The 23,922-nt window shown below is 46.0% G+C and overlaps 1 protein-coding gene across 4 annotated transcripts in view; it reads left to right on the top strand.

Moving 5' to 3' along the window:
* Window positions 1–20,929, top strand: part of RCC1L (RCC1 like) — a 61,970-nt gene extending 41,041 nt beyond the window's left edge. For 2 of the 4 annotated variants that reach the window (XM_044746757.2, XM_014831808.3), the window contains 5 exons: window positions 7,882–8,063; window positions 11,746–11,833; window positions 12,690–12,863; window positions 15,295–15,380; window positions 19,887–20,929. In XM_044746757.2, coding sequence (XP_044602692.1) covers window positions 7,882–8,063; window positions 11,746–11,833; window positions 12,690–12,863; window positions 15,295–15,380; window positions 19,887–19,964 — 608 coding nt within the window. In that variant the 3' untranslated portion in view covers window positions 19,965–20,929. Of the gene's footprint in view, window positions 1–7,881; window positions 8,064–11,745; window positions 11,834–12,119; window positions 12,328–12,689; window positions 12,864–15,294; window positions 15,381–19,886 lie in introns of those variants that run through there. The other 2 variants (XM_044746755.2, XM_044746756.2) reach the window with 2 other exon arrangements.
* Window positions 20,930–23,922: the final 2,993 nt, after the last annotated feature.

Genomic DNA, 23,922 nt, shown 5'->3' with positions numbered 1-23,922 from the left:
AACTATAAAGTTGAAGCTTCTCTTTATTTTTAAAATGTTGTTGAATAAGTAATAAAATTGTTGATATATTCTCACAGCAGAGACAGAAATGAGGTAAAAAGTAGAAGTCCCACTAGCTGGAGATAACCATGCTAAACACTTGCCTAGTGCCGTTCCAGAAACTTGCCGTCACATGCTACCCCTCCTTCCTGCCCTTTCTTGCCAGGCTCTGACTCCAGCCCTGCGGCCCTGCACTCAGTTCCTGGAGTGAGCCCTCCTCTTGGCTGCCATAGGGCCTTTGCACATGCCATCCCCTTAGCCTGGAACGCTCTTCTTTGCCCCCCTTATCATCTTCTAGGCCTCAGCTCAGGTGTCATCTCTTCAGTGAAGGCTTCCCTGACCATTCTCTCTAACCCAGTGTTTCTCCTCCTTGTGGTTTCTGTCTCAGCATCCTGTTCCTTTCTTTCATCATCCTTCAACAAGTTGAATCGCTTTTTTTCAAAATCTTTTTGATCATATAAACATTGTGGGGGTATATAAAAGATGATGTGTATCCCCAAATTGATCTTCAGTGCAATCCCTATCCAAATTCCAACTGCCTTATTTGCAGAAATGGGCAAATTGATCCTAAAGTTCCTATTGAATTGCAAGGAACCACACATAGCCAAAAAAAGTTTGAAAAAGAACAAAGTTGGAGGACTCACTTTCTGATTTCAAATCTTACTACAGAGCTACAATAACCAAAACAGTGTGGTACTGGTGTGAGAATAGACATAGATCAATAGAATAGAATTGAGAGTGCAGATGTAAACCCATACATCTGTGATCCATTATTTTTTTTTATTGAGGTATAATTGATGTTTAACATTCTATTAGTTTCAGTTATATGGCATAATGATTTGGTGTTTGCATATAATTCTGAAGTGATCACCACAGTAACTCTGGTCAACATTGTCACCATACCTAGTTGTAGAATTTTTTTTTCTCATGATGATAACTTTTTCAGATTTACTCTTTTAGTACCTTTTTTTTTAAGATTGGCACCTGAGCTAGCATCTGTTGCCAGTCTTCTTTTGTCTTCCTTCTTCTTCTCCCCAAAGTCCCCCAGTACATAGTTGTATATTCTAGTTGTCGGTCCTTCTAGTTATGCTATGTGGGACGCCACCTCAGCATGGCCTGATGAGTGGTGCCACATCCACACCCAGGATCTGAACTGGCGAAACCCTGGGCTGCTGAAGCAGAGCGCACCAACTTAAGCACTAGGCCATGGGACCAGCCCCCTTAATAACTATTGAATATGTAATACAGTATTATTAACTCTAGTCACCATGCTGTACATTACATCCTCATGACTTACTTATTGTATAACTGGAAGTTTGTACCTTTTGGCTCCCCATTTCATTTCACCCATTTCACCTACCCCTTACTCCCCACCTTTGGCAACCACCAATCTGTTCTCAGAATCTATGAGATTTCTTTTTTTTTTTTAAGATTCCTCATATAAGTGAGATCATACAGTATTTATCTTTCTCTGTCTGACTTATTTCACTTAGCCAAATGCCCTAAAGGTATATATCCATGTTGTTGCAAATGGCAAGATTTCATTCTTTTTTGACTGAATAGTATTCCCTTGTATATATGGGCCACTTTTCTTTTTATATGATCCATTATTTTTGACAAGAGTAGTAACACCATTCAGTAAGGAAAGAATCGTTTTTTCCACAAATGGGGCTGGGACAACTGGATGTCCACCTGCAAAAGAGTGAATTTGAACCCCTACCTCACACCATCTATGAAAATTAACTCAAAATGGATCAAAGTCATAAATGTAAGAGCTAAAACTATAAAACTCTTAGAAGAAAACTTAGGTGTAAATCTTTGTCACCTTGGAATAGGTTGTAGTTTCTTCATGTGATACTCAAAGCACAAGCAATGAAAGAAAAAAATAAATAAATTGGTCTTCATGAAGATTAAAAACTTTTGTTCATCAAAAGACGCTATCAAGAAAGTGAAAAGGCAACTCATAGAATAGGAGAAAATATTTGTAAATCATATATCTGATAAAGCTCTAGTATCCAGAATGTATAACACTTAGCACTCAATAACAAGACAACAGCCCAATTATAAAATGGGAAAAATCTTTGTGAAGTCATTTCTCCAAAGAAGATACACAAATGGCCAATAAGCACATGGAAAGAGACACACATAATTAGTCATTAGGGAAATGCAAACCAATACCATGGTGAGATATCACTACCACTTTACATTCATTAGGATGGTTACTATCAAAAAACCTCCAGCTAATAACAAGTGGTGGTGAGAAGGTGAAGAAATTGAAACCCTCATACATTGCTGGTGGGAATTTAAAATGGCGCAGCCACTGTGGAAAATAGTTTAGCTATTCCTCAAAAAGTTAAGTGTAGAATTACCATATGACCCAGCAATTTCACTCCTAGGTATGTAGCCAAGAGAAATGAAAACATTTATCTACCTAAAAACTTGTTCACATATGTTCATAGTAGCATTCCCCATAATATCTCAAAAGTAGAAACAACCCAAATGTCCATTAACTGACAAAATGCGTTCATTTTGTTTGAAGGGGGTCCAAAGGTTAAAAACAAAGAAACAAAAAAAAACCAGACAAAATTACCAGGTGGAGGAAGAGGCAAGCGCAGTTCCAGTCATCTCGAGCCATTGCTCATCCACTAACACCTGCTGTCCTTTCCTCAAAGAGGCCTAGATGGCTATTTCATAGCAGGTGTCATTTACACAGGTACATTTTCCCAGTTCTGTGCTACGCACACTGTGTGATCCTCTGTGGAAACATTTCCAAGGCACGTGAACCTGGAATCCCACACAACTTCAGGTCCCTGTAAACTTGGGTTGGCACACACTGCTCACTGACTCAGCTGCACAGTTGAATCCCTTGGATGTTGCAACAAAGGATTGGAGATGAATTGTTCTGCCTCTTGTTTAAACAAAGCAAAAACCAAAACATGGTATATCCACACAGTGGAATATTATTCAGCCATGAAAAGGAGTGGAGTTCTGATACTTGCCATAACATGGATGAACCTTGAAAACATTGTGCTGAGTGAAAGAAGCCAGACACACAAGAACATGTTTTGTCTGATTCCATTTGTAGAAAATGTCCAGAATAGGCAAATCCATAGAGACAGCAAGTAGCTTAGAGGTTGCCAGGGCTGGGGGTGAGGTCGAAAATGGGGAATGACTGCTGAGTGGGTATGGAGTTTATTTCTTAGTGATGAAAATGTTCTGAAATTAGTTAGAGGGGATGGTTGCACAACATCCTGACTATTACTACAAACTACTGAATTGTACACTTTAAAATTATTGAAATGGTGAATTTGTTATGCTAATTTTATCTCAATAAAAAATATGTAACATAAATGTAAACTGTAAAACATGATAGTAAAGTCAACTTTTGTGAAACGACTACCCAGTTGAAGACCTAGACATTTAAGACCTGCCCAGTTAAGAACATTCCCGATGCTGCAGAGTCTGTCCCTATACTCCTCTCCTGTTCCCTCCACTTGCCTTCCCCCAGGGGGATCTGCTGTCTAAATTTTATTTCTATTATTCCTTTCTTTGAGGGGGTAAAATGTATACATACACACACATTCCTAAATAATGTCTTGACCAGTTTTGCTCATTTTAGGGGTCATACTGTATGTAGTCTTCTGTGACTTGGCTTGAACTCACAAGCCAAGCTTTTGTTCATAGCAGCACTATTCCAATAGCTCACAAGCCAAGTGAGTTCTTGTGTCTTAAGAACTTGTGTTTCTTAAGATTCAGCCATGTTGTTTTATGTATGTGTCTGCATACGAACGTATGTGTTTGGGTTTTGTTTTGCTTTTTTTTCCCTACAGCCAGGGAGGCCAGTTCCAGCCTGTAAATTGTTTTTTGTTTTTCTTCAATTTTTTTTATTGTGGTAAAATACACACAATATAAAACTTACCATCTTAACCGTTTTTAAATGGACAGTTCAGTGGTATTAAGGACATCCATGTTATTGTGCAAATATCCCCACCATCCATCTCTAGAACTCTTTCATCTTACAAAACTGAAACTTCATACCCATTAAACAGTAACTCCCATTCTCCCCTCCCCCTAGCCCGTGCATCCATCATTCTGCTTCCTGCCTCTATGAATTTGACTAGACTAGGTGCCTCTTTTAAGTGGAATCATACAGTATTTGTCTTTTTGTTACAGGCTCATTTCAATTAGCATAATGTCCTCAAAGTGCATCCATGTTGTATCATACGCCAGAATTTCCTTCCTTTTTAAGACTGAATAATATTCCATTCTGTGTATAGAACACATTTTGCTTATCCATTCATCCATTGATGGACACTTGGGTTGCTTCTCCTTTTAGCTATTGGAATATTGCTGCTACGAACATGAGTGTACAAATACCTCTTTGAGACCCTGCTGTCAGTTCTTTTGGGTATATACCCAGAAGTGGAATTGCTGAATCATATGGGAATTCTACCTTTAAATTTTTGAGGAACTGCCGTACTGTTTTCCACAGCGACTTCACCATTTTACATTGTCACCAGTGGTGTTTGAAGTTCTAATTTCTTCACATCCTCGCCAACACTTATTATTTTCTGGGTTTTTTTGTTTCTGGTAGGAGCCATCCTAATGGATGTAAAGTGGTATCTCATCATGTATTTTTTTTTTTTAAGCAAATGACTTTTTTTTTAAAGATTGGCACGTGAGCTAACAACTGTTGCAACTCTTCTTTTTTTCTTCTTCCTTCTTCTTCTCGCCAAAGCCCCCCAATACATAGTTGTATATTCTAGTTATGAGGGCCTCTGGTTGTGCTATGTGGGACGCCGCCTCAGCATGGCCTGATGAATGGTGCCATGTCTGCACCCAGAATCTGAACTGCCGAAACCCTGGGCCCTCGAAGCGGAACACATGAACTTAACCACTCAGCCACAGGGCCGGACCCTCGTTGTGGTTTTGATTTGCGTTTCCTTAATGATTAGTGATGTTGAGCATCTTTTCATGTGCTTATTGGCCATCTGTATGTCTTCTTTGGAGAAATGTCTGTTCAAGTCATTTGTGTGGTTTTTAATTGAGTTTTTTGTTGTTGTAGAGTTTTAGGAGTGCTCTATATATTCTGGTTATTAATCCCTTATCAGATTTATAGTTTCCAAATATTTTCTCCCATTCTATGGGTTGCCTTTTTTACTTTGTTGATAGTGTCTTTTGATGCATAACAGGTTTTTATTTTCCTAAGTCCCATTTGTCTGTTTTTTCTTTTGTGCCTGTGCCTTTGGGGTCATATTCAAGAAGTCATTGTTAAATCCTGTGTCATTAAGCTTTTGCTCTCTTTTCTTCTAAGAACTTTAGAGTTTTAGCTCTTATGTTTAGGTCTTTGATTCATTTGGAGTTGATTTTGTACGTGCTGTTAGCTAAGGGTCTACCTTTATTCTTTTGCATGTGGATATCCAGTTTTCCCAGCATCATTCTCTGAAAAGCCTGTCCTTTCTGCATTGAATGGTCTTGGGACTCCTGTGAGAAATTATTTGACTATACATGGGATGGTTTATCTCTGACTATTCTGTTCCAGTTGTTTACATGTCTCTTTAAGCCACACTGTACCACACTGTTTTGGTTACTGTAGCTCTGTAGTAAGTTTTGAAATCAGGAACTGTGAGTCCTCCAACTTTGTTCTTTTTCAAGATCAATTGGCTTTTAGGGTCCTTTGAAATTCCATATGAATTTCAGGATGAATATTTCTATTTCTGTGAAAAACACTGTTGGCATTTCGATAGGAATTACATTGAATCCGTAGATGACTTTGAATAGTGTTGTCTTAGCAATATTAAATCTTGCAGTCCACGACCATAAGATGTCTTTCCACCTATTTCTGTTTTCTTTAGTTTCTTTCAGCAATGTTTTGTGGTTTTCATTGTAGAAATCTTTCACCTCTTTGGTTAAGTTAGTTCCTGAGTATTTTATTCTGCTGGCTGCTGCTGTAATAGGATTGTTTTCTTAATTTCCTTTTGTGGAATGTTCGTTGTTAGTATATAGAAATGCACTTGAGTTTTTTGTGTTGATTCTGTATCTTCTTTGCTGAAGGCAGTTCATTCATTTTTATAGCTGCATGATATTCTACCATAGGGATATACCTCAATTCATTCACTTTCCTTTTGAGAGATATTTGGATGGTTTATAGTTTTGTTTTGTTTTTTTTAAACTTTTTTTTTCAAAGATTTTATTTTTTCCTTTTTCTCCCCAAAGCCCCCCGGTATATAGTTGTATATTCTTTGTTGTGGGTCCTTCTAGTTGTGGCATGTGGGACGCTGCCTCAGCGTGGTTTGATGAGCAGTGCCATGTCCGCGTCCAGGATTCGAACCAACGAAACACTGGGCTGCCTGCAGCGGAGTGTGCGAACTTAACCACTCGGCCACGGGGCCAGCCCCGGTTTACAGTTTTTTGTTATATAACAAGCAGTGCTTCTGGAACCATCTGTTAGTCTCCTTGTGCACATGGTCTAGGATTTCTAGTGACGAGTCTGTGAGTAGAAGTGAGCTACAGGGTATGCATATGTAATTCAAATGATTCTTTTCCAAAATAGTTAACAAGTGACCCCCCACAGCAGCACAGTGTTGTTCCACAGCGTGTCCGAGGCTTGGTATTTTTCCTTTATAAGTTTTTGCCTGTCTGGTGGATGTGAAATAGTCTCTCACTGAGGTTTGAATTTGCATTTTCCTAATTGCTACCTGAGAGTGCCCATCTTTTTATATGTTTATTGGCCAGTCTTGTTTGTTTTCTCTGAAATGTACATGGTGTCTTTGCCCATTTGTGTTGACTTGTCTTTTTCTTACTGATTTTTTTAGGAGTTGTTTATATACACTCTATCTTTATTCTTTATCAGTTATTAGAGGGTTGTGCGGATCTTCTCTCAGATTGTGGCTTGTCTTTTTGTCCATCCATTTGAGTTTTTAATTTTAAGTATATTTTTTCATTTCTAATTTCTTCATTTTCTGATTTGCCTGGCCATTTTCAATAGTCTCTTATTCCTAATGTTATTCCTTTAAACCTTGCACACACAGGTATTTTTTATTTCATGCGTCATAATTCCAGTGTCTGAAGTCTGGAGGGGATTATAGGTTGTGGGTTCTGTTGACTCTCATTCGTAGTGGCATCTTTCCTTATGCGTTTAGTGGGTTTTGACTGTGAGCTCATATTTTATTGAGTTTAATTTGCGGAAACTCTAAGGGCCTAAATTGGAGGTGCGTTCCCCCGAGAGGAAGTGGATTTGCTTTTGCGGTTGCTGAGGGTGCTGCGGTCTCACAGTGCTTTGAGGCCTGGTGTGAGCAGGAGTCTGTGGTCAATGTCCTGCCTCGCTCTGCTGCCCAGGGGTCACCCTCCATTTCAGTGCTGATGGTGACATTTGTCCTTCGGGGAAGCCCTGTGTTTTCCTCTCTTTACTGGTTACCACACCACTTTCCCTATCTTGGTTTCCTGGGTTTTGGGGGTGGCCTGGGGGGTCGGGATGGGATGGATTTTTAGAAATTTCCTTTACTTTTTAGCAAGCCCAACAATATATTAGAAATTGCTCATTGTAATATATGTACGCTCTTTTTGGTTCATTGTATAGTGGTGTTTCATCTGGAAAAGTTTTCTCACTTGAATCAGACCTAGAAAATTCCAAGGGTTTTAAAATAATACCCATTACAATTATGTCTTTTTCCTCCTCTGAGAACCTGGAGAAGGAAGTTGTAGATAATGCAGAGGACCAGGTTAGGATTTCTGAGTTGATATTTGTAAAGTGTTCAAAACTGTGTTTTGCACATAGGAAGTCTATGTCAGTGTTTGCTAAGAGAATAAATAATTAAAAGTAAGTGTTTTCCGTTGTGTTAGGTCTGGGTCACTACAGTATCACCAGCACACCCACCATGCTGGGTGGAGACCTTGCTGGAGTGAATGTTGTCCAGGTCGCCACCTACGGTGACTGTTGCCTGGCCGTGTCTGCTGACGGAGGCCTCTTTGGTTGGGGAAACTCTGAGTACCTGCAGCTGGCTTCTGTTACTGACTCCACACAGGTATGAAGTCACTTACAACACGGGGCTGGGAGGTTTGGAAATATAAAGTGCGAAGGACAATTATAAGAGATTCTTCACCAAAGTGTGATGTATAAAGTGTTGTTTAGGCCTCACATGCTGTAAGAAGGGCTCTTCCAGGTACCGAGTTCTTGGTGATCTCGTTGGAGCCTGGAAAGAAAGCTTAGATTCAGAAGCCATCATCATTAATACTTTGATGAGGTAATCCTGATGTAGAACAGTATTTTAGGTGTGTCTTTACCCTGTCTTGTTCTAAAAGGGATATGAGGCTGTTTACATACGTTCCTGTGATGTCACAGTGTGCTTTCTGTTGCGTTGTCACATATATGCCCCAAAGCACACATGTCCTAAGTGTGCAGCTCAGTGAGGACACCTGTGCAACCCCACCCAGATCAGGCAGGAGAACACTGGCAGCCCTACAGACCCCACCTGTGGCCTTTCCTTGTCACTGCCTCCTCCTTCTCACCAAAGTGAGCCACCATCAGTATAATATAGTAGGATTTTGAAAGTTTTATTGAGGAAAATTTCAAATATAGACAAAAAGAGCTCATTGCATAATTAATCTCTATGTACCCATTACCCATGTTCCACAATTTCCAACTAATGGCCCAATATTAAAAATAGAGAGATAATTCACCATTTTTGAGTGTATAATTTAGTGGCTTTTAGTCTAGTCACAGGGTTGTGCAACCATCACCACACTCTAATTCTGAACATTTTCATCCGCCGCCACCCCCCAAAACCCATACCTCTAATAGCCAATTCTCTTGCATCTATAATTCCGTCTATTTCTCTGCCCTGGATTATTTTGAAGCAAATCCTAGATAGTATATTTCATCCGTTAAAATTTCAGTATCTCTAAAAGATAAGGACTATTTAAAAAACATACTACATTCTTTAATTTCATCAAACTTTGAGAACATCCGGAAGGGTTTTAAATATATATGAACAGATGAAGAGATTTGCACAGAGGGAAACTAAAGGTCAGCTAATAAGATGAAAGACTGCATTCTCTCTGGTCTGGTCCAGTGGCTAGAAGTGGATGCAGATTTGGCTCTGAGCTTCCTTGTAGCCAAAGCAAAGAAGAAAATATGATCATATAAATGGTTCGTTGTTCCTACAAGATAAACAGTAATTAAAGGGTTCAGGAGAAGTACTGCTTTTCCTGATACCAAGGCTGCAAAACTGTCTCCCATGGCCTTTCTGTGGGGGCAGATCAGTGTCGTTTCATTGTTATCTGTTGCTGCATAACAAATGCCCCCAAAGATTAGTAGCTTAAAAGAACACACATTTATCATCTCGTTTTCTGTGGATCAGGAATCTAGGTGGGGGTCTTAGCTGGGTCTTTGGCTCTGAGGGTCTCAAAGGCTGCAGTCATCTTAGGATTCCGCTGGGGAAGGCTCTGCTTCCAAGACGACACCGGTGGTTGTTGGGAGGATGCAGGTCCGCGTGGTCTGTTGCACTGGGGCCCCAGGTCCTTGCTGGCAGTTGGCCAGCTAATGGTTGTTGGCCAAGCTTTCCTTGGTTCCTTGCCATGTAGCCTTCTCTATATGACAGCTCACAACGTGTCAGCTGGCTTCATCAGAGCGAGCAAATAAGAGGGCAACAAAGAATGCCAGCAAGACAGGAGTCCGTGTTCTATCGTTTATTCTTAGCAGTGACCTCCCCTCACTTTTGCTGGCCTTCTGCTCATTAGGAGCAAGTCACTAGGTCCAGCCCCCACGCAAGGGTAGGGATTACACATGGGTGTGACTAGCAGGAGACGGGGATCGTGAGGGGCCATCTTAGAAGTAGCCCACCACAATCGTGATTCTTTACTGTGGCGTGAGCCTCACCCTGTCCGTGACAACAGGGGTGCGTTTCCAATGGCTCTTTGCCAGAGCACAGTTAGGTAAAACAGCTGTCTGAGAGCCAGGCAGCAGAGGCCAGACCCCAGCTCTGACAGCTTTGCTCATCTAGGCATACATTTTCTGGCTCAATAAAGACTTTTCATTCCTTTTGAGTCAATTAGGGGCTATTATTGTCCAGCTGTCTTCATTTGAGAGTGACTCTAAAGATTCATGGCTGTCACTGAAGCGTTTAAAATCTGTCTTTCCAAAGTTATTCCTCAGCAGAGATACCAGGATCACATCCTGCTGGAAAGCTAAGTTGGTCACACTTGCTCCCATCTCTCACTGTCAGCAGAAGAACTCGCCTCCTGTTTCATAGAGGAAACAGATGCCGTCAGCTGAGAAAGCCCTCAGTTTCCCTCTCAGACTCCCACACACTCGTCTGTACCTGTCCCACCCTGGGCCCCTTCCCTTTGTAGTAGAGGGGAGGTGTTTCTCTTCCTGCTGAAGCTGATGCTTCTCTCTGTGCCCTGGGTCCCTCTCCCCCCTCCTCCTCGGAAGCCTTACTCCATCTGCTGGGCCTTCTTTCCCACAGCCCCAGCCTCCCTCTCTGCTGGTCACTCCCCATCAGTCTTTACTCCTGACTCAGGTGTCTTCCATCTTAAGAGGCCCTGTGTGGACCCCTCCGTCTCCTCCCAATCCCCCTTGGCTTCACCTCCTGCTTCCCCTTCTAGGCTAAACTCAGGAGCTGCGTTGAGTTACTATCTGCATTTCCTCATCTCCTTCTCCTTCCTCTGTCAGTTGCACTCAGCTTCCACCGTATCAGTTTGCTGAGTGGCTCTTGCTAGGGTTCTAGTGACCTCCATGTTGCTAAAAACAATAATAAAGAAGCTGGAGAACATTTTCCAATCTTTACCTTTCTTGACCTCTCAGCTGCATTTGACGTTGGCCGTGACATGCTCACCATCTTTGTGAAGAACACTCTTCTTTTTGCCCCTGTGGCTAGACTCTTGGAGGGCTCTTTCCCTTTCTGGTTCCTTCTTGGTCTCATTTCCTGGCTCTCCTCCTGGACCAGGCCTTCCCATGTCGAAGGTCCTTGTGGTGGGGACTGTGCTCTCCTTTCCTCTGTGTTCTTCAGAAGCACTCACCCTCACCATGGCTGCATCGCCGTCGTGAGCTCAGGACTCTCCAGCTGGCAGGTCAGGCCCAGACTGCTCTTTGGGGGTGCAAACCTCTCTCAGTGCCACTTGACATTTGCGCTTGGCCATCTCTAGGCACTTGCGAGTTCATTGTGTCCAAAACTGAGCTCCCGCTTGTCCCCTACCTGCTCCTTCTCTACTGTTTCCCACGCCCACCTGCGGTCCCCTCTAGAAATCAGTTCCTCCCCTACTTAAAGCCCATACTGGCTCCTCGTTGTGCTTAGAATAAAGACCAAATTCTTCCTGTGGTCTACAGCATCCTGATGATTTGCCCTCCCTGCTCCCTACCAGCATCTTGCAAATACTCCCCCTTGTCCCCTGGCTCCATCTACTCGTCCTTTGTTTAAACTCCCTCAGTGGGCGGTGTGCCCTGCCCCCCTTTGCAGGTGCCATCTACCCTACTTGGAATACCCTTCTCTCCCCTCCCCTCCTTGCTACTCCTCATCCCTCGGACCACAGGGTAGAGTGGAGCCTCCCGACTGCCCCCCAAGCTCCATCAGGCTCCCTGGCGGTCTCTCCCGGAGAGCCCTCTCCGCCCTCAGTGCGGTCAGCACGGAGGAATTTGATGTCAGTTTCGGGTGACCTCTGCTTTGCTTGTTTGTCTTCCTAACAGTGTGGACCCTTCCTTTGATTCAGGTCAATGTCCCCCGGTGCCTGCCCTTCTCAGGAGTGGGGAAGGTGAAGCAAGCTGCGTGTGGAGGCACAGGCTGTGCTGTATTAAATGGTGAGACCCTCCTGCAGGCACTTCATTGGGAAGCCTGTAGGTGGTGGGGTGGGGAAGGGTCGGTGTCCGTTGGATTCACAGGCAGCTGCCCTCAGCCTGAGGGAGGAAACATGGCTGTGGGAAGACCTAGTCAGGTTGAGTTCAGTTAACAGAGGGTGAGGGTGACATTGCTGACAGAGAGGTAATAGCCACAGTTTATATGTAGACAAATAGCCAGCCCAGAGCTTAGTAATTCTGTAGCAAGCCTCTGGAGTGGAGAAGGAAATACTTTCTCCCTCTCCCTTAGCCTGGGCCACAGATGCCAGCCCTGCCTTCTCCAGAGAGAAGCGCCAAGAAGCAGGCAGATGGAGAAGAGCCTTGGGGTTTGGATACTGAGATCCACGCCCCCGGGATTAGACGTCTGGCAGCACTGATGAGTATTCAACTTTTTGTAACCAAAAAATTGTTTCTAAGGGTTTTAGGTATCTGGCCAGTTGTTGTTTGGTACTTGGCTTGCTCTTCTGATCAGTGTGAAACTTAAAGCTCTTGGTAGGGGATAAACTGTCCTAAGGCTCTCCTGTGTTCACAGGGGGTTTCTGGGTGATTTATGGCCTGGTCCCATCCAGGTTACCCTCAAGATGTGGGAAGTTTCTTATTCTGAGATTGGTTAGCTGGCTAGACATAACACCACAAGCAAGCATTTGAAAGAGGGGAAAAGAAACTTATTATTTTAAGTATCTGTCAGCATGTTCTTGCCAAGCAAGGAGAAAAAAAATCCACGTGGATCTAATGTATCTCAGTGGTGCAGTTTGAATCCCTAGTGAGGGACGTGGCACTTTGGTTTGACTTACTGATTGTTGTTTTTACTGTAATGTAGAAGAAGGGCGTGTTTTTGTCTGGGGCTACGGAATTCTTGGGAAAGGACCAAACCTAGTGGAAACTGCCCTGCCAGAAATGATTCCTCCCACTCTCTTCGGCTTGACTGAGTTCAACCCAGAAGTCCAGGTTTCCCGCATTCGCTGTGGACTCAGCCACTTTGCTGCCCTTACCAGTAAGTGACCAAGCCCCAAAGTACGGCCCTGAAGACAGGCAGAGCTCCACTCTCTCAGGTTCACCCCCAGAACGTGGGTAGTTCTCAGTTTCCATCCATCCAGTAGGGGGCGCCCCATGCGGATAGTAATAGAGCAGGTAATCCAGAAGCTGTTTGGCTTGAGGTTGTATAAAGTGTGTGTTTTTTCATCCTGGAGTTTTGTTTTTAATTCATTTGGTTTGTGGTTAGGCTAATATGAAAGTGAATTTTCTCAAGAGGATTCCAGTCGGTGGTAGGAGAGGGACCCTTGAGAATGTCGAGGTGCTGGGGGGAACCAGCAGAGGTTGGGCGAATCCCCTAGAAGTTCATTAGGAAATGAATGTGTGGGGCTCACCTTGTTCCTGGTCAAGCCCAAACCCTGACCTGATCCAGGAACGTGGGATGGCGGGAGGCAGGCTTGTCAGACCCTCCTCTGGTTTTCGGGAGGGAAACCTGCCTGATTTCTGCAAAGTGCTGGGAAGAGAATGATCAAAGAGAAGACTGACATGGAGCTTTTCTCAAAGGTTTGCCCAATTACAAAGCCATCAGATACGCAGGTACACACTGACCTCTCGAGTGTGCGCTTTTCTGGATGGTATCTCCTATTCCACCACAGTGGCTCTTGGTTCAGTTCACTGCTCTTTAGTTGAGTGGACTAGAAAGACTGAACTAAATTAATTTCATTTTGTTATCCTCAAGTAAGTTTGATATTTCCTTGCAATTAAAACATCTTTTCATCTCCTGGTAGAAAATTGTTTTCTTTTAAACATCTGGGCAGGGACAGCCAGTTTGGGTCATTCTCCTTTGTGTTCTCTGGCCCCACACTACTGTGAGAACTGTTCCAGATGCCCGCCCTCTGCCCCAAAGTCCTGACTGCTGTTCAGTTGTTGTCTGAGGTTCAGATCTTGGGCCCTGAAAACACCCAGGCTGTGGCGTGGACTGTGGGCGTGTGATTGTGTATGCAGCCCCAGTGGTCACCATGATCACCCGGGAGAAGCCAAAAGCACTGTCACAGTTAGTACTTCCATTTGGTAATGACTCCAGAGCATGAGAGTCGTCTAAAGCTATTTTGATTTAAAAAATGAGTCATTATGGACTCATTCCGGAGATATCAGTGATCTATTTTCCAGAATGTTCTAAGGCTTAAATTCTGCAGAGTCACATCCTTGGAAATCCATATGAAGTGTGCAACTAGAGTAGACTGTTTTCTGTTTGCTGTCATGCCGTATGTCCATGTTGGGTCACACTGAAATGAAATCCCTGTCTAGATTTCCCAAAGCCACCCTCCCAGTGCCGGTGACCATCCCTCAGTAGAGGGAGCATCAGAGCTTGCGTTTCTCCCCTGTCTTTGTGTCCAGCGTTTGCATATGTTCGGCTAGGAGCTGGAGTTGGTTGATTTACCCTGAGGTCTGCTGGCATTTTGGGGGCGAGACTGAATTGTTCTGTTAAACACGTATAATCTGAGAGTAGAAGACTCAGGGTGGGTCAGACCCGAGGGGTTCTGACGGCTCGTAACCAAAGGATTCCTTCTTAATCAGCCCAGATGGTTCTAGTCCTGGCTTCTCCATGTCTTGTCTTCTAATTCTACTTCCCTGACGGGGGTGGCGAAATGGAGCCTCAGTGCCGCGGAGTGCCCAAAGCTGATGCTGAAGTCGGGACTGAAGGCTGGGTAGTGGGGGCTGCCCCACCAGGTCTGGGGGCCTGTCCTGAAGGCTGGCGGTTCCGGGAGCCCTCATCTAGGTTCAGTCTCCTGGGTGTCCTCTGTAGCACTCTGTCTGTTCTTGTCCCTCATGGCACTTTTTACACTTTGTAAACATGTGTATGTTGGTTTGATCGTTTATTTCTAGCTGTTCACCAACTACAGCTCCATGAGGATAGGAACCGTGCGTGTTCCTTCACTGTCCTATCCCAGCTCCCGGCACACAGACACAGACCCGGCCCAAAGAGGCGCACAGTGACCAGGTGTCACCTGAGCGAATGCTCCTGAGATGTGGACACCCAGACAAGGAATGGCAGATGGGCCTACTTCTCCCCCTGTCAGGGCGTGAGCAGGATGGGAGGGTCTCCGATTTCAGGAGGTGTGGAGGGCATGGTTTGGTTCGACATGATTGTGGGTGAGGGGGTGCATAAGGGGCGAGCAGAGTGGACCGTGTGCAGGAGCCTCCTGGGCCCACAGCTCTGAGCAGGAGCTCATCTCCCATGTGGCGGACAGTGTCAGTCTGGGCTTGACATGTCTTTGGTTTGGGGACAGTATATTTTTCCCTTCAAAAGGAAGCGTTAATGCCTGGTAGAAATTGAAGTTGAACACTGGACTCTGTACATGGTTCTAGAAAGCCTGTTCTCATGACCCTTCCTCTTGCTGACTTGCCCCTGGCCTAGCCCCAACCAAGAAACTTTTTTCATTTCTTTGCAGACAAAGGAGAGCTGTTTGTGTGGGGCAAGAACATCCGAGGGTGCCTGGGAATTGGTCGCCTGGAAGACCAGTATTTCCCGTGGAGGGTAAGGCCAGACTGGGCGGGTGTAAGGGCGTGCCCACAGGGCAGACTCAGCTGATTAGGCAGCAGCACCCAGTGTGCAGCTGGGCCGGGACCGGGTCCCCAGGAACTGCTCCCCGTCCTGGTCCCGGCTGCCCTCCTCCTGCCCCATGGCATCCTCTGCCAGGGCCCCAGGAGAGAGTGCATAGTGGTGAGCAGCTCACTGCTCTGAGCTCCTTCCTGGGCCTGTTGAGGGAGCAGCCTGCCCAAGAGGGGAACAGCCTGCCCAAGAGGGGAACAGCCTGCCCAAGGAGGGAACAGCCTGACCACAGGTTCCAGTGCCCAGTGAGAAACCTCATCAGAGGCTGTCCGCTGGCATGTGGAGCAGAGAGAGAAAACCCTGCTGTGGCCTCAGAGAGGAGCCAGCTGCAGGCGGGGCACCCTGAGGCCCCAGAGAGGCTCCCAAGAGGCACATATTTGAAATGGAAAAACTGGCATGCCAGCAGCTGTTTAGAGGGGCTGGTGTAGAGGATTGCTTTAGAGCGCATTTAAGAGAAAGCAGGATGTTCACTGTTTAGAGGGTCTGACCACAGCCATGAAAGTGAAAAAAATAAGCCTTTTCATAGGCAGACGATGCAATTAGACAAAAAGTCTTGTTTCAGAATTAAAGGGGAAAAAGTTTCTTTCTTAAATTATAGTTTATCACAGTGTTGTTTTCTGAGTAAGCTCTTTAAGTTTCTTCTTAAGAAAAGCTATTTATTTTTTTGAATACAGAACATATGTATTTGGTACAAAGTGTATCATGGAAACTAAGTCTCCTGTCTCCTGTCCCAGAGGCACCACTGGTCCTGCTTCTCGTGTTCCCTCCAGAGACAGGCTCTGCAGAGAGAGCACGTGCGTGTGTGTGCCTGTATGCACGCAGAGGCCTAAGTGCTTCCTTTGAAGGCTTGATCTTAATAACGTGTTTTGAAATTGTGGAGAGCCTTTTTAAAAAACACTTGCAAAATGCAAAAGAAATGTCTAACTTAAATAAAAGGAGGATCTGTCTGTCAAAATCGCACTGCAGAATGTTTTGAGGCACTTTGGTAGTTTAGGGGCCGTTTCCATTGGCCCTTCCCTCAGCTGCTGCCTTTCCTGGTTCCTGTGACCTCGGCAGGCCCTGCATCCCTTGTAAAAACTGCAGGTGCAGTATCTAAGAGAACAGGTCAAAATGGAGACTTTAAACTTGGTAGAAAAAACATGGTTGTGCCCCAGAGTTGCTCCCAAGCTGGTTGGCGCTAGCTCACTTGTTTTCTGAGACTGGAAATACTGTGGTGTGTGAGGGATGGAGAGTCATTGAGTGGACAGCGGACTGCAGCTCAGGTGACAATGAACATCAATAATGTCGATATCCCACTTGTTTTCTTAATAGTTCCTCACTGCCCTGTCTTCACCCACCAAGAAGGACTTCTTTCTGAGGGGAAGCTAGGCAAGCAGTAAAGCCACTGGGTTTTGGGTAATGACCACTGTGACTAGAGCTCCCCACCTGCCTTCATTTCCTCCAAATTAGAGCAAAGATCAGCCTTGAGATAAGATTTGAAATCCAAGAGCATTTTCCCTGTAGAAATGGCTGGGCCAAGCTGGGGCCTCTGGTGGAGCTGGAGGCAGCAGGCTGCTGGGGGCCTGGCACCGCTTGCCCTTCCGACCACAGTCCCCTTCACTGACTCCTTCCACTCCTGTAGAAGCGTCCTTCCTCCATCATGCCATCAAGGATACTTCGCTCTGCCCCTGTGACGCCTGCTTTCTGGCCACACTGGCGTCCTCCCTTGCATGTTTGTTGAGTGCTAAATTTTGTGGAGCTCCTTTATTCCCTTGTCACTTTGTGATTGGTGTTGGGAGGATTGGGTGCAGGACAGGGCCTGAAAGGGTGGTGCTGAGGGCCGAGGGCCTGGCGTTTCCACTCTGTACAAGCTCGAAGGTGGGAGGCCGGGGCTCTGGGAGAGGTGGTGGCGGGAACCAGGTTTGGGCACAGCTCAGTTGGGTTCCTTAAAGATGAGATGAGTCTGTTCTTGGGTAGTTGGACCTCACTTCAGTCTGTTGTTATACTCACTTTTTTTTTTTAATTACAGGTGATTTTTATTCTTTAAAAAACTGTGTTTTCTTACTAATCTTCAGTGGGGAATATGTAACTTTAGAAGCATTCCAAGAAAGAATGCTACAATGGTACTAACTGGTTATTCTTAGACTCACAGAGCTTTTCTGCGAGTGTGTAGGCCCAGGAAGTGACATCTGAATCACCTGATTCGCGCCTCTTTCCAGATGCTTTCTGGAATGTTTTCCTGCCACGCATTGATACTCAGAGCTCAGAGAGGTTCAGTGATTTCTTCAAGGTAACACATCCAGTAAGAAGAAGAGCCAAGATTCAGATTCAGAGGGTGAGAAACTGCTCGTCAGGGGCAGCCACCCACTGCTCCCCAGAGAGGGCTCTCAGAGGCCAGGCCTGCACATCAGAGGCCAGCCTCAGCTGAGACCATCATCCTGGTGAGGAAACCAAGGCCGAGTGGTTTGCTCTGACTTGGGCTCTAATGGCCAGAGCACTGAGGGGGCAAGGACATCAGTGCTCAAGTGCAGCAGCTTGACCACAGATGAGTGCAGAGTGGCTGTGTCCCTGGAAGGTAATGTGCACTCTGATGGCCTGGGGAGGTTGCTAAGGTGCACCTGTGCCCAGTCACCTCAGAGGCAACGTTTTCTTTGCTTCCACAGCCGGACTGGAACATTTTCTGTGCCTGCATTCCTTTGTGATGAACTGGAGGCACCACTTCTTGTTTGTTGAGTGATTTCTGTGATTGGTTTTGCTAAAGACGTATTTTTAGACAAGGAGGGGCAGGTGGCACAAATTGGTTGCTAGCATCCATTTGCCTTGTGGCCAGGAGTCCTTAATGGCCTCATCTCCCCATATCAAAGGCGCCAGGCTCTGGGGTTGGTGCCTGCTGCCTCCAGGCTTTTAGGCCGGGCTGTCTGGATTAGGCATTTTCCCCTCTTAACGTCAGTCAACTCCACAGGCTGTTACAGGTCCCCTTTCCAGCTGTCACACTGCCTGGCTGAGCACTGCCACCGGGAAGGATGGCAGAATTTGCATCTGGTCAGAATGGCAGCCTCAGCATCCAGGCAAACGTCTGAGGGGTAGTGGTGCAGGTGCAGTGTCTTAAAAATTGCCACCTGAGACAACGCTGTACAGTCCTGTGCTGTATAGTGACATTTCGGTCAATGACAGCCCACACATAGGGCGGTGGTCCCATACGATTAGTACCATATAGCCTGGCTGTGTAGTAGGCTGTACCTTCAGGCTTGTGTAAAGTGCACTCTGTCGTGTTCGCACAGCAACGAAATTGCCTAACGATGCATTTCTCAGGACTCATCCCCGTGGTAAAGCGACTCATGACTGTATCACATTTGCTGCTTTTGCATCAAGAACCTCTAGAAGGATAAAAGAAACCATTAAAAGTAGTTTCCAGTTCAGAGGGAAGGTGGGGAATGGGGCAGATGATGACAGGGGTGATAGTAAAGGCATTTAAAACTTTTTTATTCTATTTCACTGAATGTCACTTAGCCACATGAATGTATTACCTATTTAAAATAACAATAACAACAACAACACTAACAACAATAATAGTAAAGCCACAAGAGAAGGAAAGCGCCCCTTTTCTGGAGAACTGGTGTGGCTCTGTGGATGTGGAGATCCTTGAGTCGTGGGCACACCTGGAGCTGGTGGGGGTGTCCATTTCGAAGGCTCACTGTGCAACAAGGCAAGTCAGTTTAAAGGCAAACAGCTGGAGCCTCAACACCTGCCTGAGGGTTGTCTGCTCATTACCCTGAGGGCTGGGCTTCGTGAGATGTAATGTCAGCGTAGATGGGCAGTGTTGTGAAGACGGGTCAGCAGGCCTTTGACACCTTCTGAGACACAGTAAACATCCCTCCTCAAGGGTGCAGGTGACTTGGGAAACAGCCTGCCTGTCTGGAACTGGACATAGTGGGAAAGTGGGTGAAGACACTGGGCCACGGGGGCCTTGTTCCCAATGTGGACCCTGAAGACACGAGAAAGGGTTTCTTGAGTTGCTCCAGTGAACCATGGTGGTGACCCCTAGGAAGGTCACTGATCATTTGGCTGGAGAGCAAGTGTTGACTCTGGTGGTGCCCCACTCAGAGGGGAGTACTCTCTGTGGGATGTGCACATTCCAGGACGGTGCACTCAGGGTCTGTGCTTGTGCCCAGAGCGGCCCCTCAGAGGGCTGCGTGTGAACAGTCCCGTCTGCTGTTGATGGGGTGGGAGTTGGGATGGCCTTTCCCACCGTGATGGCATTTACTCCTCCCAATAGACCTGCTGGGTAGGTGTAAGCATCCCCATTTCGGGGGGGGGGGGTGGCTAAGTCTCGGAGGATAAGTCACTTACCAAGAGGCATAGCCACGATCAGGCCCAGTTGGGCTGTCTCCAAGCCTGTCTGCCTCCTAGCCAGCCATTTCCCCTCATGGTTTACTGGGTCTTGTTTTTCAGGTAACGATGCCTGGGGAGCCTGTGGATGTGGCATGTGGTGTGGATCACATGGTGACTCTGGCAAAGTCATTCATCTGAATCTCCTGCCTGACCCACTCGAGCCCGGCCCTGGCCTCAGAACCACTTGGACTGCTTAGTAGTGGCAGCCAGCTGGGTTTCTTGATTAGGGTCAGAGAGGATTAGGCCCTTTGTGAAGTGTGACGCTGTCGCCTCAAGCCCTCAGCAGGAACATACTGGAAGTCCCGGGATGTGGTCCCTTCTCCAGCTAAGGATGAGACCTGCTAAATTCAGCACAGGACGGCTGCCTCTAGCGGGCCGAGCTCCAGTGAGACGAGTCCCATGGCTGTGTGATCCCGGCAGGGCAAGGCTGATTCACACGTCTTGGTTCTTTCCAGGGAACCTGTGATGGCTTCTGGTGTCACATCTGGCCCCAGAAACTGGTCTTAGGAAAGGTTAGCTCACAGTGTATCATTTTACTTGAACTTCAAAGGTGGCCTGACAGAGTTCAGTGCTCGGGAGGGCTTCTGTGGCCCCTCTGCCCACAGAAAGGTCTTGGTTGGTGTCTGGGCAGGCTTTGCTTGGGCATCAGGGGAAACCCCAGTCCCACTGAGGGAGCAGGCTAGCTTTGGCCTGGGGTTTTCATTCAGGTCCCCCTCCCCACTCAGCCATTTCCTGCCAGCTGTCCCCAGCCAGCTCACTGCCGGGACCCACTCTGAAATCCCTTGGATTGGGGTTCTCCCTGGGGATACCAGTGGGCGCCATCCTCGTACCCAGTGGGCCCAGTGCTGTCACCTGCCTTGTATCCATTCTCACTGCCTGGCTTGGAAAAGAGAAGCCTCCACAGAAGAAGATCGAGGCCAAATTCCTGTGGGCTGAGGACTCTGAACACATCCCGCAAAAGCTTGGCTGGAGAGCCAGCCTTGGAGAAGAAGAAATTGTGAGAAATATTTGAGTTAGTAACATAACTTTTCTTTAAGCATACCTTTTAAAAATATCTTTTGGAATAAAGTCTATTTTCTGCCTTTTTATTTTTAAGAGCTAAAGAGGTCTTTTTATTTTACCTGATCATCTAGAGATTAGCTTTCAAAAACAAGGCTGTTTGATAAAGAAGCAACTAGAAGCCAGTGAAAAGTACTTGAGAAGATAGCCATACTTGGAAACTCTTCTCTGTCTGAGTCTACTCCCACGGTTCAGTTGGGAGGAAACAAGGACGTACAAACATCACTGGTAATCATGCCACAGACTGGGGTCTCCCTCCCTGCCTGCCCGTGCCCCCTTCCTTCTGTTCATTCACTCACCAGATCCCCCCTGTGGCCCCTCACGAGCCGGATCCTGTTCATCACACTGGGTCACGTGGTGACAAAACTCCCTGTAAATAGGTCTCATGAAGCTTAAGTTCTAGAGGACGAAACAGACTAAACAAGCAAAATGCAAAGTCTGCTGGATGGTTGTGTGGACTGTGAAGAAAAATAAAGCAGGCAAAGGGATGGATGAGGTTAGGCTAGTTGCAATTTATACGGGAATGGTCCCTGGGTAGATGTCCTTGCTGAGACTGAGGAGTGGGCACTAGCCAGCTGGTGTCCAGGGTAGCAGCCCTGGGACCCCTCATCTGGGCTCATGTTGCCTCCACTTCTCTGTGGGAGACCATTCTTATGTTCATTACAGCCCAGCTTTTCCATAAACTTTAAAGTGAAAACAATTTGTCATTTTCCTTCCTGAAACTCCTGGTTGGGCCAGGTACCCTGTCGCCCCAGGGTGACAAACAGTAATCTGTCCTCAGTGAACTGCACCCCTTAAAGCATGTCCTGATTTATGGAAGGGGGGCCCCTCCAGAGGTCAGGCCCAGGGTCCCACAGTGGTGTCCAGGGCCACTAGGTGATGGTGGTGATGGAGTACCCTGATGGTGATGGAAGGTGGGCGTGGTTTTTAAGTCTCCCACCCCAGTGACCACCAAGATTCAGTTCCAATGAGAACCTCCACCTTGGACGTGGCCACCAGGGTATAATACGGGGCATCCTTGGATTTGTCTTAAAACCCAGTGTCTTCCCTTTGGGCTTAGTCAGCCTGGCCCGGCAGTGTGGCTGTGATCCTTCTGGGTGATGGGGGTTCCTGGTTGGAACTCATCTGCCACACACCAGCCCCTTTCCAGTTGTCCTCTGTGTTCATGTCCTTTCCCAGGTTTTGTCCCCTTGTTCCCAGCCCCTCCCAGCATTTAACACACAGGGAAAGAAACCTTCTCTGCCATTAGCTTGGTCACTATGATTTATCCTTTTGTTCTTGTGAACAGTCCATGTTTGCACGCTCCAGGCTCCTCTCACCTCAGCGAGCGTGTGAATGACACCCTGAATGAAGTGACCACGGACTGACTCTGACGTGTCCTCTGGCCATTCCATCTTCTTACCCTCAGACTGTCCGTTCACATATATCGGGGTCACTAGCCACGGCCAGAGCAGAGCCTGAGTGGCAGGCGTGGTCTGAGAAAGTGTAGGGACTCGTCACTTGGTGGCCACCACTGTCTCCTCCAGTGGACAGTTGTTACTAATGTGCTTGGGTCTCTGTCTTCCATTCCCTGAGCCTGCCAGATGCATATGCTGCCGCTCTATAATGATTTCTGCAGGAGGGATGGCCCTTACTGCCATGCAGAACCTTAAGTCAGTGAATAAGGGCACTTAGCCTTCCCTTCTTGTCAGGTCAACCTCAGACACGTGCAGTAGAATCCTGTCCTGACCATTCTTGTTTCTTGAATGTATGGCTGGCTCATATTTTCATGAGTTCAGGAAATAATTATGCACTTACTGTGTTGCACATGACAAAGTCGGATGCTGAGAACCAAACAGTAGTGACGGTGCTCTGACTTGGCACAGCAGGTGGCAGTCGGGCTGAGTGTGTGGTGCAGGATAGACACTCGGACTGCATTTGCAAAGATGCACAACATTCTCTTTTCTTGCATTATGCCCTGGTCCCAGCACCTGAAGGGGCCTGGCCCCTCCTGACCACCAAAAGAGTTACTCAAACTGCTCTAAGGCCCTTCTCCCTGCAGTGGCTGCAGCAAAACTGATCACATGCTTTGGCCTAAATCTTAACAAATGCTCCATATGTACTTGAAAGATGTGTAGTATTTGTCGAGTGGAGTGTTCTGTAAGCATCAATTAGATCTAATTACTTAATAATGTTCTATTACTTCTTCAAATATTTTTTGTCTCTCCTGTTTCCACTCTTTAAGGACTCCAGTTATATGTATATTAGGCTGATTGAGGTTGTCCTAAAGCTCACAGATTCTCTGTTCATCATTTTTCAGATTTTTTTCCTATCTTGTTGCATTTTGGATAATTTCCATTGCTATGTCTTCGTACACTCATATTTTCTTTGCAGTGCCCAATCTGCTGCTTATTCCTCCAGTGTGTGTTTCATTTCAGACATTGTGGTTTTCAACTCTAGAAACTCGTGTATTTGTTCTATCTTCCTTGTCTCTGCTAACATGTTTACTCTTTCCTCTAGCATTTTAACATGTGGACTACAGTTGTAATAAGTGTTCTAATGTCCTTGTTTGCCAATTCTGTCTGATCTAACCAATATGATGAGTAAGATACCCCAAATTGGTCTATTGAGTCTCAGTTCTGGGTTGGTTTCAAGTTGCTGATTTTTCTATTATGGGTAATATTTTCCTGTTTCTCTGCATGCCTGATAATTTTTTATTGAATGCTAGATGTTGTGAATTTTACCTTGTTATGTGCTGAATGTTTTCGTATTCCTACAAATGTTCTTGAGCTTTGTTCAGTTACATTATTGGGAGTCTGATCATTTTGCCTCTTGCTTTTAGGATTTGTTACGCAGAACCATAAGATGGTTTAGTCTAGGTCTAATTATTCCTCACTACTGAGGCAAGAACCTTCTAGTATTGCACCCAGTACTCCAAAACGGGTTTTCCAGTTTGGCTGGTAGGAACAGGCACTGTTCCTGGCCTGCCCCATGTGTACGTAGTGTTCCCCCAATATTTTCAGGTAGTTCTTTTTCCCAACCCTGAGTAGTGTCATCA

The sequence above is a fragment of the Equus asinus genome, chromosome 14, assembly GCF_041296235.1.
Source record: "Equus asinus isolate D_3611 breed Donkey chromosome 14, EquAss-T2T_v2, whole genome shotgun sequence".
Taxonomy (NCBI): Eukaryota; Metazoa; Chordata; class Mammalia; order Perissodactyla; family Equidae; genus Equus; species Equus asinus.
The sequence above is the reverse complement of the archived record's forward strand: the minus strand, read 5'-3'. Positions and strand labels throughout refer to the sequence as shown.